The 17049-nt window shown below is 50.3% G+C and overlaps 1 protein-coding gene across 2 annotated transcripts; it reads left to right on the top strand.

Annotated features, from left to right (window-relative positions):
• Positions 1-45: 45 nt before the first annotated feature.
• On the top strand, positions 46-5909 carry DHRS1 (dehydrogenase/reductase 1). Of its 2 annotated transcripts, none has more exons than XM_006932779.5 (9): positions 46-265; positions 693-867; positions 2036-2179; positions 2340-2419; positions 3734-3866; positions 4176-4322; positions 4864-4933; positions 5249-5329; positions 5514-5909. In XM_006932779.5, exons 2-9 carry the CDS (start codon positions 718-720, stop codon positions 5648-5650), a joined length of 942 nt encoding a protein of 313 aa, XP_006932841.1. In that variant the 5' UTR covers positions 46-265; positions 693-717; the 3' UTR covers positions 5651-5909. The 2 variants fall into 2 exon arrangements, with proteins under 2 accessions (XP_006932841.1, XP_003987567.1); XM_003987518.6 differs by having other exon boundaries at positions 46-468.
• The last annotated feature ends 11140 nt before the right edge of the window (positions 5910-17049 follow it).

Raw genomic sequence — 17049 nt, 5'->3', positions numbered from 1 at the left:
GGCGACAGCCCCTAGCCGGGTGACTGTGTGTGTCCCCAGGTCGCCCCGCCTCCAGTCGCCAGTCCTGGCCCCAGCACCGCCTCCCGTGCTCTCTGACCCTCTCCTCCAAGCCCTCCGCTGATCCCGGACGGGAACGCGGGCTGGCACCCCAGCCTCACACTCTGATCCAGTTGCAGTCACCTGGTCCCGCCCCCGCAGCCAGAATCAAAGTCCTAGAGTCCAAGGACTTCGCCAGCTAGACGGCGCCGGGACTGCAGGAGCGCAGGTAAAGGGCGCGAGCTCCCTCCTGCGTGCCCGGTCCCCGCTCTCACCCCCGACCCGGAAGCCGCCCCTCCGGGCTCAGCCCGACAGGGCCACGCCAGAGGCCAGAGCTCCGGATAGCCCAGGACGCTGCGTGGACCCGCCGTTGAGGGGCTGCCGCGCTGAGCGCCCCCCACCCGGTCAACCCCTTTCAGAGAGTCCTTATAGGTGGGTAGCCCTGGACAGTCCCACCGAGCCCCCTTATTTACTTCTTGGCCTGCCAAAAAGGACGAACAGCCTTGCCCTGGGGTTTGCACCGTTGTCCCGCTCTGAAACTTCTCTCTTCTCAGAGGATCCCAACCTTGGCTCCTCTTCCCTCCCGCTATCCGGGTCCCCCTTCCACACATACACAAGATGCAGGCTTCCCTCAGAGCAAGTCTTTGCTTCCACAGATTTTACCCCCTTTGCATGTGAGTCATGGCAGCTCCCATGAAGGGCCAAGTGTGCGTGGTGACCGGTGCTTCCAGAGGTATTGGCCGCGGCATCGCCTTGCAACTCTGCCAGGCAGGTGCCACAGTTTACATCACTGGCCGCCATATGGACACGCTACGGGCCACTGCTGAGGAGGTGGGTGCTTCCTTTGGAACAAGTGGGACACACACCACCTGAGGTAGCCCTTCCCATTAACCACTCCTTCCACTAATCCCTTACCTGAAACCATTATATTCCTCCACGAAATGTGAATATTTATTCAGACTGGAATAAATGAAGCCCATAAATGACTTCAGATCAGGTCAAATTTTGCCAATAAGTGAGTTTTATGAAAAAAAAAAAAAAAAACAACCCTTCTGTTTGAAACCTTCAGGGATTTTGGAATTGCAGCTGAAGGGTTGTGGACCTGTGCTTTCCTTTATTTTAGGAAAGACTTTATTGAGCTGTACACTTTCACTTGACTTTTTTTTTTTTTTTTTTTTTTTTTTTACTGGATTTCAGTTAAAAAAATATATTTGGTTTGCTAGGCACTGGGTGAAGCACTGGGGTTACCAAGATAAATAAGATGTCACTTCTGCTTTGGAAAGATAGGACCCAGCAGGAAATCAGAGGTAGACACAGAATGCTCTGGGAGCACGGGGGAGCAGTTAGGAGACAAGAAGGTAAGAGGGTGGGAACTAGGGCATGGATCTGGAGAATAGGATTGGTCCTGAATAAGGTATTTCTTCTTCCTTTGAAGTTAGAGGATGGGGACTCATTTGTGAAGGGTGAGGTAGAACGGAAAGTAGAAATAGTTCATGCCTGAGAGTTTTTGATTTTTCAGTAACTAGGCAGGAGCATTGGTGATGTGAGGGTAAGAGGGCCGGGACAGAGGAGAGGTTACACGTGAGCGGTGAAGAGTGGGAGCTTAGGGTGTGAACGTTGGAAATGACCAAGTATGAGGAAGAAGAGAGATATTCCTTTCCCAGGAGCATCCCCCCTTCCCTATTTGTCCCTTGCCTTCCACTAAGAGTGTACAACTACTTGCACCTGGTAGGCCTCCGTAAATGTAGATTTTAAGCTTGAGATCCCAATCTGTTTCCCTCTATAGAGAAAGGACCTAGCATTCCTGAAACTCCTCAAACAGACACCAGAGGGCGGTATTGCTCACCATATTCCCTCAGCTGCTGGCTTTGAGTCCTACTTTTGCCTTCTCAGTGTCCCCTCCCCTTCTCAGCTCCTCCCAAGCTGGGAGTTGAAGAGGGTTGCCTTATGTCTCACACTCATGTGCAACTATAAGCTCATATCCCCTCTGTCTCTCCAGGCACAGTCTCGAGGGGGCCAGTGTGTGCCTGTGGTATGCGATTCAAGCCAGGAGAGTGAAGTGCAAAGCCTGTTTGAGCAAGTGGATCGGGAACAGCAGGGGCGTCTGGATGTGCTGGTCAACAACGCCTACGCTGGGGTCCTGGTACCCTATACACTTTGATTCCAGCTCCACATCCCTAACCTCCCCCTCTGACCCCTGAGTCCTGAGTCCTTATCCCCACTCATGTCCCTTTCATTATCCAGCCCCTCATACCTGCCTGCCTTTAGATCATCCAATTTACAACACTCCCTTTGCCTTCCAGGCAATTATAAAGAACACTAAGAAGGCATTCTGGGAAAGCCCTGCCTCCATCTGGGATGATATCAACAATGTTGGACTCAGGTAAGTGTTCCCTTTGTCCCAGGGTCTGGGTTCCCCTCATTCACTCAGCTGAGGGCCTGGACCGTTCCTCATATGCCCGCCCTTGTTCTCTGACCTCCCCATCTCTTTTGTCTCCTTTTTGTCCCGTTTGTCTCACACCTCTGGAAAATTTCCATCCGGGTGGATCTGTACCTGGGAACATTGACTTTTACCTTGTTTCTGTCAGAACTGACACAACTGAACTTGCTCTTGGCCTCTCTCCGGCCTCACTCTGCACATCCAAGTGCGTGATCGGAAGGAAGCCTCCCTCTTTGAATAATGCACACCACCTGTAGTTGATATTAACAAAAAAAAGAAATTCTTTTGTCTTAGATCAAGAGAAGGTCAGTGAGGGTGAGTGCCAGCCATGTTAGCCTCCACATCCTCACTCCAGATCCACAGGCAAGGGCACTCCAACATCAGAGTTACACATACATCTGCATGGGAGTGAGATGAAACACAGCACGAAGAGTTCACCTAGCATGACGCACCACTTGTGTCTCTTTTTTATTGTTGGAACGGTAGTGCCCTCTCAGAAACTGCATTCCATGGGGGTGTGATCAGCCACCTGTGGGAGTAACTAAGAGATTATCTTAAAATCTGTGCCTAAAGCATTTTAAGAACACCCACAGCTTCTTGTGGAAATACCAAGGAAGCAGGATTAGAATCCAGTTGTGATTTCCAAGGCAGAAGAAAGATTATGAGGACAGAGAGGGATGGTCAGCCAAGAGGCAAGAAAAGAAAACCTAAAATGCTGATAATTGGCAATTATGGCCCACATGCTTAGCCTTCCAAAGAGAGGCCTTCCACTCCCTCATCTCTTGCAGGTCAGAGTTTTGAGCCTGGGCAGAGGCCCAGGCCTTGGTCCCTGAGCCATGATGAATTTTCCAAGATAAAGGCCATTTTGTGAGCCTCTGGGAAGCCCACCAACATGTCCTCACCTCTCCCCCCACTCACGTACACATTTACTGTGCCTTTCCTTTGCATTACCTTAGATTGGGCTTTCCTTTTGAAACTATAATTCTCTCTACCTGTTTTCACTTGGAGGATCCTGTTTCCCATGCAAATGAAATGTTTTTCTGGTTACCGAGTATATGTGTGCTGGGTTTTCCCTACATAGGAGAATGGAAAACTGAGTTTTTCCTTTACACGCATCCATTGGTGGTTCCTTTTACCACTGTTGCTCTCAGGAAGTGGCCTCTAGCCCTAGAGGGCAGAGGAAGCTGCCAGGGCTACAGCAGCCAGGCCAGCAGTGAACGTAATGTATTCCTTCTCCTTCCTTGCCCCACCTTCTAGAGGTCACTACTTGTGCTCAGTGTATGGAGCACGGCTCATGGTACCAGCTGGCCGGGGACTCATCGTGGTCATCTCCTCCATTGGGGGGCTGCAGTATCTCTTCAATGTCCCCTATGGTGTTGGCAAAGCTGCGGTGAGGACCCAGGAGCACAGGGGTTAGGGAGGCATCAGACAGTGATGGTACCCATAGCTCAGGAGATCTGATCCCCAATGATCAGAGTAGTAAGGCCCACTGGCCCCCACCTCTCCCTCTGCCCCTTCATAAACAGTTCCTTTGCCTGGGCTCCCCTTGGGTGGCAAGCTGAGACACTGGGGAAGGTGGACAGCTGAGACAGGGCTCCTGAGAAGGGCTGGGGCATCCTCAGCAGAAGCAAGGAAGGCAGGGGAGTAAGGTGATGTGGCCGGGCGCCCTGGCTCTCCCCTGCCTTCTGTCCTTCTACAGTGCGACAGGCTGGCTGCTGACTGTGCCCAGGAGCTGCGGCGCCACGGGGTCAGCTATGTGTCTCTGTGGCCAGGGTTGGTGCAGACAGAACTACTGAAGGAGGTTGTGATGAAAAACAACAATGCTGATGATCCCCTGTTGAAGCAGGTTGGCAGGGGGAGGGCGAGGGAGGCAGGGAACACAAAGGAATCAGCCTCTCCATCCTCAATGACAAGACACTAACAAAGAGGAAATACCCAGGTGCCTACTGTGGCAGGAGCAGGGCCGAGCAGCATACATACATTATGTCCTTTCATCCAGCAAAGGAGATATTATCTCCATTTTGCAGATGGCAATTCTGAAACCTGGAAAGGTTAGAAACTTGCTCAAGGTCATGTATGCCATAAATGGAAAAGCTTCCTTCCCCGAAGCCCATGCTGTTGACCCCTGCCCTGAACTAACCTAGAAGGTCCAGACATAGTTGACATCCCAAGATCCTTCCACTTAGGAAAGGCAGTGGGTCCTGGTGCCAGGGTACAGGATGTACCTGGATGTAGGGAAGAGTGGCTCAAGCATCTTCTAAGATTCTGGGTCCTGCAGGTGCAGTGATGAGGGCCTGTCTCTCTTGGAATAGAAGCTAAAAGTGGGAAAGAAATTCGGGCAGTTCTCTTGGAAATTAACCCTTCACTTCTCTGCCCCTGTGTTTCAGTTCAGATCTGATTTCAGCTCTGCAGAGACCACAGAAATGAGTGGCAAATGTGTGGTGGCTTTGGCAACAGGTAAAGCAGTTGGGGGCAGGTGGTAACAAGAAAGGGCATGGAGAATCTGCAGGGTGGTGGTAGCCAGTTCTGGGTCCTGGCTCAGGAGGTGGTTGAGGAATATGCCCTTCTTTTCTCCGGCTTCTGGAGACCCTATGTGGGCCCAGTTTGAGGTTTGGGAGCCGCAGGAAGTATAGCCAGGAGTCAGAGGCCTAGGAATAGAAAGAAAGAATTCTGGGCACCGAAGCCTGTTTCAGTGGTGCCCTGTCCCACTGGGCCCAAACCTTGTCACACTGCATCACTGCCATGCCTTCTCAGCTGTACTTGTGCCCACAGACCCCAATATCCTGAGCCTGAGTGGGAAGGTGCTGCCATCTTGTGACCTTGCTCGACGCTATGGCCTTCGGGATGTGGATGGTAAGAGCTCTGGCCCAGCAGCCGGCCTGGACCTCCCTTCCTCCGTTCCCTGCTCACTTCACCTTCTCCCACCCTTTCTCCCCATTCCTCCCTCACATCCCACTCAGGCTCTTCAGCCTAGGCGGAGGTGTCTGAGGAGTGGGAAATGACAGTGTAACCCTTCTCTTCTTCCTGTGGTCCACAGGCCGCCCCATCCAAGACTATTTGTCTTTGAGCTCAGTTCTCTCTCATGTCTCCACCATGGGCTGGCTGGCCTCCTACTTGCCTGGCTTCCTCCGTATGCCCAAGTGGATTATGACCCTCTACACTAGCAAATTCTAACCCTCCTGGCCTGACCTCACAACTGTTCTCCCTTGGGCTATGTGGTAGGGCCTGACTCCGTGAAACAAGTCAGCCTCTCCTGCCTACCTCATACCCTTGATATGAAGAGAAGACCTCCACTGTATGTCCTGGGTGAGCCCTCGGGGCCCTTAGATACTTCTTTATGCCTTAATTTTACTTGCCCCTACATTTTACTTTTTGCCTTAGTATTGAAAAACATCCTGCAGGCTAATAAAAGTCTCATTTCTCTTTCAACAAATTTTTGACTGCTGGTTCTGTCTGTGCTTAGCCAGTGTTAAGTACTTGAGAGAAAGACTCCAAGACATACATCCAAGCTGTTTAGGTCCTCAAGGAGCTTGCTAGGACAAGGCCCCTTTCCTCCACATCTGTTCCTACTCTTCCCTCTAGAGCTGCCCAGCCCAAGGGCACCTGCTCTTCAGCTGCGAGGCCAGTTTCCACACCTCAGCTGGGGAGCAGGGTCCCTCCCCAACCAGAAGCTGGCACACCCTTATCTCTCAGTACTTTTCCACCCCCTCATTCCACCATCTCTTTAGGGATGCCTGCTGCCTTCCAGCTGGGCCTGCTTTTGGCACAGCAAGAGCAGATTCCTTGGTATTTATGATTTCCTGGAATTTGGGAGGAAAGTACTGGCTGAATCCAAGTGAGAGGCAGAGGCTGATGGCACCGACACACCCATCCTTCCTTGCAGGATGGTTCCACCTGAAGTGCTCCCTGAGGAATTGACTGCAAGGACTAGCCTTGCCTGCTCCAGGGGCTGTCCCAGCCTGAGGCAAGGCAACAGGGGGTGTGTTCCAAAGGGGAGCCCAGGACCGTTCTGAGGGAGACTTCCTGGCAGCAGCCTAGAGGGCCATCCACGTAATGGGACAGCTGCTGTCAGTCTAGTCTTTCTAATCTTTGAAAAAGGCAAAGTGAGAGCTGACATTTCCCAAAGCTGCCCATAGCGTGTGCAGAAGCCATGACCTTCCTGTAGCTTTCTGGGGACAGCACTGCTTACTGTTACAGTTGTGTGCGAAGGGCAGCTCACTGGCTTGCAAAAGAGCTGACTATGTGCTTCTCTTCCAGCTCTGCAGTCAGTGGTGACTTCATATTTGTTGCTTGAATTTAGCCACAGTGAGAGTGTATATGCCGTAGAAACCAACAAAAGCTACTAATTAGGGCTTTTTGTTTTGTTTTGTTTTGTTTTTTAGAGAGAGCTGGCTTAGCAGGTGACTGGAACTAACCAAACACCCATCTATTATTTTTTTCAATGCTTATTTATTTTTGAGAGAAAGTGTGAGTGGGGGAGATGCAGGGCGTGGGGGGCGGGCAGAGGCTCCAAAGCAGGCTCCACGCTGACAGCAGTGAGACTGATGTGGGGCTTGAACCCCCCAACTGCGAGATCACAACCCGTGCCGAAGTCGGTTGCCCAACTGACAGCCATCCAGACACCCCGCAAGCACCCCATTTAGATGACAGTGATCAGATAGCCTCACCACCCTCTCACCCTCTTCCACTTACCACCCTAAGTTCCTATTATCTCCTAAGGTCTGCGAGGGGCAGAGGCATTGCCTATATGCTATGATAAGAATAAGGGCCTCCAGATCTCCTGCAGCCTTTCACAGCCATCATTAGAACAAATCCTTGTGCAATGGTATCGTCTCCTAAAGGCCGCAAAGTATTATGGGAAGAGTATGGGCTTCAGAGTCATGCAAATGTATATACAAATTTTAACTCCATCACTCTGGGAATGAAATGAAATAACATGTATAAAACGCCAGGCACTAGGTAGCCATCGAAGTTGTCAGTTCCTTCTCACAACAAATATTTAAGAGCGTGCTCTGCACCAGTCACCATTCTTGGCTCTGGGGGCACAGAGCATAAGACAAACCAGGTCCTGGCCCACAAAGGACTTCCACTTCAGCCCTGGAAGACGTTAGAAGTCATCTAGACCTTCCACTGATGGGAGGAAGTGAGTGAACTGAGGCCCCAAGGGTCCACACTGTGTGGAGTTAGACCTCAGTCCTGGTATCCCCAGAAAACAGAGGGTACAGTGTTCTCTCCAGAACACCACCCTGCTTCTCTCCAACAAGCTTGGAAACATAAGCAAGAGTACAGAGCTCTGAGGGAATGAAACGTGGACAGTGAGTTTTGATTGGAGGTAGAAGAGAAACAAGATCTAAGAAACTGAATAGTAGAGAGGCTCAGGACATTGAGGGGGGATCAATGTTCATTCAAAAAAAAAGTTTATTTAATGCCCATCCTCTTCCCAGCACCATGCCAGGCACCAGGGAAGACTATTTAAGTCTGTGAGAACAGTGCTATAGCCAAGTTTACACAGAGTACCCCGAAAATACAGGAAGAAGCAACTAGAGAACTGGAAGGAAGTGAAATTGGCCAGAGACTTCCTCCAGCAAGGGCTGGACCAAGGGGTGGATTCCAGCTTTCAGGACAAGTCACTGAGGAAGAGTTCCCATCAACCCTTAAAGGCCCCTTTGGGTGACGTGAGAGTGGGGTGGGGATCCAGGCAAGGTGAAAGAAAAGCCCACATGAGGGCCCCACAGGAGCCCAAGCTCAGTGGACAAATCAAGATGAGGTGGTTGGGCCCAGGCCTGCCCTTTTTCCTTCCTCATCCTGGTTCCTACCCACCCTGTCCTAACCAGAGGCCTTGACACTCTCTCTGAGACATTTCCTGAGGCCCTTCAGTTCCCTGGCCCCCCCCCCCATCCCTGGGCAGAGCCCCCACAGTGAGCTCAGAAATTGCTTCATTGCAGCCTGCCCCCCATCCCATCTGGTTCCTGGTCCTTGTCCCCTTGGCTGGTCTACCCCTCCACAAAGCCCCTCTCCTGGGTCCCTCTGCCTATGCCCTCTCAGCCCCCCACCCCATCCTTCCACTGCTCCTGCTGTCCCTCCGGCCCATCCTCCCCGGCCCTCTCCCTGGGCCCTGTGCTGAGTCTTCTCCCTACCCTTCCATCTCCCAGGCAGCTGGTGTCGATTGCAGCCTCCTCCGTGCCCTGCCCTGGGCAGGGAAGGGCAGATGGGTACAGGCAGGCCTGTAACACACAGGTCTGGCTCTCAAAGTGCTTTTGGTTATCATCAGGAGACAATCAGACAACCACGGGGAGCCCCAGAGTGGGGACTCAAAGAAGCAGGAGGGGTCAGCATAGCCAGCTGCCCCCGCGAGGCCACACCCAACTCCAATTCCTTTCAGGTTTCACCTTCTGGGGAGTATTACAACATTGTCATCCCTGCCTTTCCCTGCAAAACCTCATCTCTGTCTCAGTTCCTGCCACCAGGTATCCAGGGGCACCGTTGCTCATCTCAGCCCTGATCCCTTCCTGACTTATGCCTCAGCCAGCCGCCCACGCCACACGCAATCCCGGGTGCCCCTGCCCAGGGACCTTCACAGAGCCTTGGGGCTTACTGTTTGACCAGGCTGACCTGGCCCATGTTAAGCTCATGTTGAGCTGCAGAGACAGAATCTGCCCTGAGCGGGGCCTGAGGACGGGAACAGGCTGGCCCTTCTCTGGGTGAGTTCCACTGGCCTTGTACCAAGGTGCCCCAGGGTGCTTAGAAGTAGGCCGGCTTGCTTGGAGTAAGGTCAAGGGGTCCAGGGTCTGCCTCGACTTGTGTGCCAGAAGAGCAGAGGAACTGGAAGCTGCTTGTGCTTACCTTGATAATGGGAGAATCTAGGCAAGAAAAGGGCGCCTTTTTAGGCCCTTGGACATGGAGGAGCCTGTGAGAAACGTTGTGTAAGAGGCAGAGGGAGGAAGTAGGGTCAGCTTGGTGCAGTTTCTGTTAGCAACTACAGACACGTATGCACCTGTACTCCAGTGAGCAGATCTTGGCTCCCCCCTTCTTGAAGAGGTGGTTCCAGAAGAAACAAGCAAAGCCAGAACTCCATAAACAAACAGCGCCCGGCATCCCCAGAGGGGTTCGTGTAGGAGGGAGCAAAGGTGACTCAGCTCTGGACCTTCACTGTCCCTTTAACACAGCTGAGACAGCCAGAGACTTGTGTTATTGTTGGGGCTGAGAGAATTCGTGTTTGTTGAGCACCAGCTAACTGCTCTGCCTAAGTCTTACTTAATCTTTCCACATCTGCCATATGAGGTAAGTATTCTCTTACAGCTTTAGAAACTGAGGCTCAGAAAAGTTGAGGTACTTGTCCAGATTACAAGGTTTTTTTGTTTTTTGTTTTTTTAAGATTATTTATTTCAAGAGAGAGAGAAGGCAGGAGAGGGGCAGAGAGAGAGAATCCCAAGCAGGGTCCTCACTGTCAGGGTGGAGTTTAACATGGGGCTCAAACCCATGACCTGAGCCGAAGTCAAGAGTCAGACACTTTGGGGCCCCTGGGTGGCTCAGCTGGTTAGGCGTCCAACTCTTGATTTCAACTCAGGTCATGATCTCACAGTTCGTGAGTTCAAGCCCCACATCAGGCTCCATGCTGACAGTGTGGAGCCTGCTTGGAATTCTCTCTCTCCCTCTCTCTCTCTGCCCCTCCTCCGCTCATGCTATCTCTTGCAAATAAATAAACTTTCTTTATAAGAGAGAGAGGGGCGCCTGGGTGGCTCAGTTGGTTAAGCGTCTGACCGGCTCAGGTCATGATATTACGGTCCGTGAGTTCAAGCCCCGCATTGGGCTCTGTGCTAACAGCTCAGAGCCTGGAGCCTGCTTTGGATTCTGTGTCTCCATCTCTCCATGACCCTCCCCCATTCATGCTTTGTCTCTCTCTGTCTCAAAAATAAACATTAAAAATTTTTTTTTAAAGAGAGAGAGAGAGAGAGAGAAAGAGCCGACTGAGCCACCCAGGCACCTTGGGTTGCAAGTCTTTATAGGAAAAGAGTCTGGCTTCAACGTATGACTCTAGAGGGCGAGGTCTTTCCCCCACATTCCCCTGTCTCTGCTGCTTCATTTTTTTGGGAGTTGGTTTCATTTTGGTTTTGGAGGACCTTTTCTTTTTGGCAAAGAGGGTTGGAGATTGGGCAGAATGGTGAAAGCGTTCCCAAGTTCACTCAACCCAAAGGTGTCCTGGCCAAATTTAGAGTTGCCCTTCTCTCATTTTGACTATATTTCCTTCCATGCCTCTGCTCCAGCTGTTCTGGTCCCTGAGGTGTCTCCTCCCCCCAACCCCAGCCCCATTTCTACCTGCCAGAATTTTTTCTCACGAGGCTCGTCTCAACCTCCTAGAAACTTCTACCCTCTTCCATTGCTCCTGCCCTTTTCTGGGGGACCTATGACAATCACTTGCCTCTTGACTAGTGTCAGAGCCATAGATGTCCTCATACAATCCCCTAGATAAGGCTGACAGCCCCCCAGGTCAGGGGTTGGGTCTTAGACACTTCACATCTCCTACACACACACACACACACACACACACACACACACACACACACACACATACATTCACAGAATGTTTGAACCCTGCAGACAGAACAGAACAGCGCCTGGAGTGTCCACACCACCCAGTGTGTGGCTGAGCTCACAAGCCTGATGGGAGCCACAGGTGAGGGCCCCACTTCCCTACCTGGAGTCAGGTGGACTGGGCCAGCCTATGTGCCCAGGACCGACCCTCCCCAGACTGCTGCTCTCTAGTATTCCTCAGCACTTGGCCTCGTCCCACTCACAACACACACCTCAGCCTCCATGCCCTGTGCTCAGGACTGCCAGCTGGGGAGGTCCTGGGGACCTCTGCGGGGGCAGGCCCCTTGGAGGCTGGCCAACCCAAGTCAAGTTCCCAAAACCTCTACTCCAGGACCTCCCTGCCCTCCGCACCCCTCCCCCGCCCGCCCCCCACTGAACTCAAACCTGAGTCATGATTGAGTGCACAAGGGGACTGGCACACAATACTGCTCCTGTCAGCAATTCCACGTATTCTCTTTCCTTGCTTGAAATTCTGAGGTTCCACAGCACTCCCTGTCCATTTCCTGCCCTGTCACTCAGACCTGCCCATGAGGCCTGAAGTGCAGCCATCCCTGACCACCCCTCCCTACCACCTTGCCCTAAGCTCCCCACCCTGGGATCTAAGAGTCTTGGCTCCTCTCCTAATCCCTGCCCCAGCCCAGTGAGGTTCAGTGTGCTTGATCTGACCTTCACTGCTCACCATTCATTCATTCAGTCATTCATTCTCTCCCAGGATTCCCATCACCACCACCAACTCTAGGTCAATACCTTGTTTAATTCTCCTTGGGGCACTTATGACTGGTTAAAATCATCTCTTGTATGTATTTGCCTCTACAGGGTTTGTCTCCCAGATTCAAGTATAAGCTCAGTGAAAGCAGGGGCCTTGGCAGTCTTGGTCACTGCTATGGGGTAAGTTGTTCTGAGGCTCCGTGATTATTGCTTCATTATTGGCTGGATTATGTAAATGTTGAGCAACCACTGTGGCACCAGGCTAGGAGAGGGGACATGCAGTCCAACTATCCTCCTTGGGTAGTTCACAGTGAGAGTAGAAATGGGGTTGTTTCACCCCACAGAATGAGCTAGAATGCAGGCACCACAGGCCCCACTGCTAGAGAAGCATAGAGGAAGTGTGCCGCCAGCCCCAAGCCAGGGCTCCTGCCCCACACCAACAGCCCCAGCTCTAAGCTCACTCCCCTGGGAAATCTTACCCCCTTCCCTGGATAGGGCAGGTTCCCCCACCCATGGGACATACCCAGCACTACATCCCTCTCTTTAAGGGCATAACTGTAGCCTTACACTTGTTTATACAGTTACGTGACTGCCTCTCTACACCATTTCCATCATCCAGAAAGTTTTACCGGACAGCCCTACTCTGGGCCATTAACTCCATGAGGGTAGGGGCTGGGCCTGTGTTTGCCTCACCGCCACGGCCCCCATGCCTATCATTGTGTCCAGCACAGAGGGCACTCAGTTGCTATCTGTTGAATGAATGAATGGGACAGGGAAGGATTAAGGGTTGGATCTACCCCAAGGTCCCCCCACCACCTTCTTTCTGGGACTACTTGTTCACCCTCTGTATTCATTTACCAATCACCCCTTCTTGGTCCAGACACTCACAGTCAAGGCTTCTGTTTCTCACATTGGCATAGAACCTCAGGGCTGCTGCCTCCTGGCACTACTCACATTTCCTATGCCCTACACCCAAAGCACCCCCTGGAGTTGTGCAGTGATGGTTGCCACTTGCAACTTCTTGGCCATATTCCCAACTCCACCCATGCTCTTGACATAGGCATGCCGGGTCCCAGGACCCAGAGGGGGTTCCACAGGACCAGCTAAGAGGGTCCTTGGCCTCACATAGGATTGAATTCAAAGTTGAGCCTGGAGGAGGTAAGAGCAGAGTTTACTGAACAGTGTAAGTGATAGAGTATAGCAGATGGGGTATCTGTGAGACTCAGAAAAGAAGAAGTGAGTCTCTCCATCGCCTGGGCTTAGGGGTTTATATTGGAAAGGGGTCCAAGGGACATGTTCTTTCAGGCCTCCAGGGTAGGGGCCCATCAAAGGCAAGTGTCAGGCGTTATTCCATAAACCACAGAAGGTAGCAAGAATTGACGCCAGTGTCCGTGGAAGTTTGTTTGAAGCTAATGTCCTGGAACATGTTTAGGATCTGGTTCTTCTCAGATGTTATCAGGTGTGCAGGGGTCTAGGATGAAAGTCAAAGAATGATTAACTTTCTAGCCTCCCTCTTGGAAAGGGAGCACAGCGTCTTCGGTTTACTCAGATGCAAGGGGAAATATAGAGCATGAGTAAGTGGGGTCTAGCACAGAAACAGCAGAAATGGAGCCTTTCTAAAGTGGAGTCCTTTCAGCTTCCCTATCTCACTCTGAGCAATTTTAAGGCAATGCTGTCCTCTTCACCAAACCTGTGCAGTGCCTGGCTCCTGTAAGAAAGAAAGGCTCCAGTTCTGGCTCAGGGAGTTTTTCCAGCTTTTCAGCCCCACTTCCTGGTTGCTTTCCCTGCATCTCTTTCCCCCATAAAACACCAACATGAGTCAGCATCCACTGTGCCCTGGCTCTATCATAGGGACTTTCCCTTGGAGGCCATTCTGTCTTTTGGGCCTGCTCTCCCTTCTCATCAGCTAGCTGGTTCCCTCCTTTCCCCCAGCCCAGAAGTGTGCTATGGGCATATGGTGGCACTGCTGGCCATTGAGGAATTCTCCCAGCCTGGCAGAAGCAACTAGGGAAGAGGGAAAAGAGAAAAAAATCCAACCGCTCAGACCAAGTGCCCAAGGAAACCCAGGACTCTGGGGGAATGGGCAGTATAGAGGATCTTCTTGGGTTTTGAATCATCTGATCCCTGCTCCATCCCAAGGGTCAGAACCTTTCAGAACTTTGGGGCGGGTCCTTGAATGCCCTCTACTACATTGTCAAAAAGTGGTTGAACAACATATGCTTGATTATCTCCCATGATGGTAAGCTCACAACTCACTCCATTTTTGGAAAGTTTTAATTATTAGAAAGTCCTTCCTTATAACGAGTCTATATCCACTCATTGACCCCTCCTCACAGTCCTCTCTACTCCCTGTATTTCTAGGAGATGATAACCTCCTTCCCCGTACCTGTGGCTGGAGAGTTTAAAGTAGGAAGATCAAAGCTGTACGCTTTTAGTATACATGTTGTGCTTCATTGACAAGTTTTACAAGAAGAAAAAAGAAACATTAGGAGTTTAAGAAAAGAAATTGTAAAACGTTATATATCACCAGATCTAGAACAAACTCCCCTTGACCTCAATCTGAGTCAATGTCCCTTCTGTGGGCCCCTGGGCCCCTATCCTACTTTAGCTTACATACTGGCATGTCTGTCTCACCCATGAGAACTGTTCTGTCCAGTACTAGCCACTAGCCCCATGTGGCTGTTTAAATGGAAATAAATTAAAATTGAATTAGATTAAAAATGTGTTTCCACAGTTGCACTAGCCACATTTCAAGGGCTCACTAGCTACATAGGGCTAGTGGTGACCACACTGGATGGCACAGACATTGAACGTTTCAACACGGCAGAAAGTTGTCTAGTCTAGCCCAGCACTGCATTAAGTCTAGCTCCTAGCCAAGATTTAAATGGGGCCCCGACCCAGGGCTCATGGTCTGCTTCCTCCCTCCAAACCATCTCTGGTCCATGACTGGCTCAGGGTTCTAGGGACATTGTAAATATGTGTGTGTGTGTGTGTGTGTGTGTGTGTGTGTGTGTGTGTGTGTGTGCGCGCGCGCGCGCATTGGGGAGTGGTTGCAGAGGAATAATCGGCAGGGGAAGAGGTGGTCAGCATGAAGAGAACCAGGCTTCCAGGCCTCAAGAAGCTGAAATTTGAGCTTCTGGTAATGCCCACTACATAGGTGGGAGCAGCCATCCAGGCTTTGGGTTGAATTCTGGCTGTGTTTCCTCCCAGCTGTATGACCTTGGGCAAGCCTCTTAACCTCTGTGAAACCACTGTATGCATTCTTTTCTCGTTATAAAATATGGATACTAATACCAACTTCATATAGGTAGTGATTACATTAAATAAGATGTCTAAGGGTTCAGTTGGTATTCAATTATTGCTTATTCCTTTTTCTACATGGAGGACAGTAAAATCTCTTCCTTAAACATCATTCAGATCATAACCCTCAGGCACCTGTGTGGTTCCCACTTATCACACACAGGAGACCAAATATAACTCCTGACAGCTCCCTTTGCCTTAAAGCAAGAGGCCTGTCATTCATTCCATTGCTCTTATCTCCAAAGGCACCTGGCTCTACTGCTATCTGCCAGCTGGCCAAGTCTGTTCTCCCCCTCCTTCACGTCACAGTGCATGCCTGAAATGCCCTTCCTGCCCTCTCTTTCCTAAACCAGGCCCTACCTTCTCAGAAGCAGATTCTGTCATGAGACTCACTTCCTCTCTTAAGCCTACTTGATTCAACCTTCCCAGTTTCAAGATTGCTAATCACTAAGAAGTATTTCGTGCCTACTTTGGCTTTCAACCATCCCCTTTCCTCCTCCCTTGGTGACTAGGATATAAGACTGGCAAATCTGTGTCTGTGGGCATCTGTGTTCCCAGCTGTCTGGTTGCACATGTGAGTGTGTACAGAAGCAAACAAAGGGCTAGTGAGGTGGGAGAGCTGGACCAGACCAGACACAGGTCCCGTTTGGCCACTTACGACATGGATGGCCCTTAGCAAGTTACTTAGTCTTTCTGAGCCTCAATGTCCTGAATATTTATCATAAAAATTAGAAATAATAATAATAATATTACTACTATTACTATTTACTGAGCCCTTACTCGGTATAGACACTGTTCTAAGCTAAGCATTCACATTAAGTCCTTTTATCTAATCTTCACTTGAACTGTCACCGGTAGTGATATTTTTTCTATGTTACTACTGAAGAAACGGAGACACAAGGGAAACTCAACACAGAGGGTTAAGTACCTTTCCCAGATCACACAGCTAGTAAGTGGCCAAACCAGGATCTGCACCCAGGTACCCAACAGTCCATGTTTATAAGCACTCTGCTTACTGCCTCCACATGTGATCCTTTGTGCATGCAAAACTCATGCACAAAGACAACCAAGAAGTGGTGGGACTCTTTCCTCACTGGGACCACAAGTACACGAGGCCAGTAAAAGTGTCTCTTCTCCTCTGTCATTTGTTACAGAGCCCAGGAAAGGACAGACTATATAGTGGGCAGTTTGTATACATTTCCAGGACCTGAGAAAAATGTGGAAGAAATATAAAGAATTTAAAGCCATGCATTCTTAAATATGAGCTATGAACACATGCCACATGGACACACACTTCTCACAAATACATCACATATGCTCACTCATGCATATGCACTCACTGGCCACCTTGAACCCCATGAAGGCTCTCCAGGAAACCTTTCTGAGCTGGCCCAGGAGCCACAGAAGGCTTTTAGGCAGAGATTTGATATAATCAAACCTGCATTCTAGGAAAGTTGATCCAACAGCACAGAGAATGAACTCATAATGGAGAGGACAGAGTGGAGACGGGGGACATTGAAAAGACTTTCAACAATCTGGGAAGAAATGAGCTTAAATTCTAGTGCAGTGGGAATGGAAAGAGTATTTAAGAGATACTAAGGAAAAATGGGGAGGGAGTAGTGCCATTCACTACAATAGGAAAACATAAAGGCCAAAGTTTAAGAATGAATGGAAGACATACCCTACGACCCAGCAATTGCACTACTAGGCATTTATCCACAGGATACAGGTGTGCTGTTTCGAAGGGGCACATGCACCCCCATGTTTTAGCAGCACTTTCAACAATAGCCAAAGTATGAAAAGAGCCCAAATGTCCATTGATGGATGAATGGATGAAGAAAAGGTGATATATATATATACAATGGAGTATTACTTGGTAATCCAAAGAATGAAATCTTGCCATTTACAACTACATGGATGAAACTAGAGGGTATTATGCGAAGCGAAATTAGTCAAAGAAAGACAAATACCAT

This window comes from Felis catus, chromosome B3 (genome assembly GCF_018350175.1).
Source record: "Felis catus isolate Fca126 chromosome B3, F.catus_Fca126_mat1.0, whole genome shotgun sequence".
NCBI classification, from domain to species: domain Eukaryota; kingdom Metazoa; phylum Chordata; class Mammalia; order Carnivora; family Felidae; genus Felis; species Felis catus.
Note: the sequence above shows the minus strand (reverse complement) of the source record. Positions and strands in the feature narration are given on the sequence as shown.

Excerpts from the sequence above, each read along its gene's own strand:
- DHRS1 (XM_006932779.5), top strand. The coding sequence starts at position 718 with ATGGCAGCTCCCATGAAGGGCCAAGTGTGCGTGGTGACCGGTGCTTCC. Across the intron at positions 2,180-2,339 it reads ACGCCTACGCTGGGGTCCTG|GCAATTATAAAGAACACTAA; the intron begins GTACCCTATACA and ends TTTGCCTTCCAG. Across the intron at positions 2,420-3,733 it reads ATCAACAATGTTGGACTCAG|AGGTCACTACTTGTGCTCAG; the intron begins GTAAGTGTTCCC and ends CCCACCTTCTAG.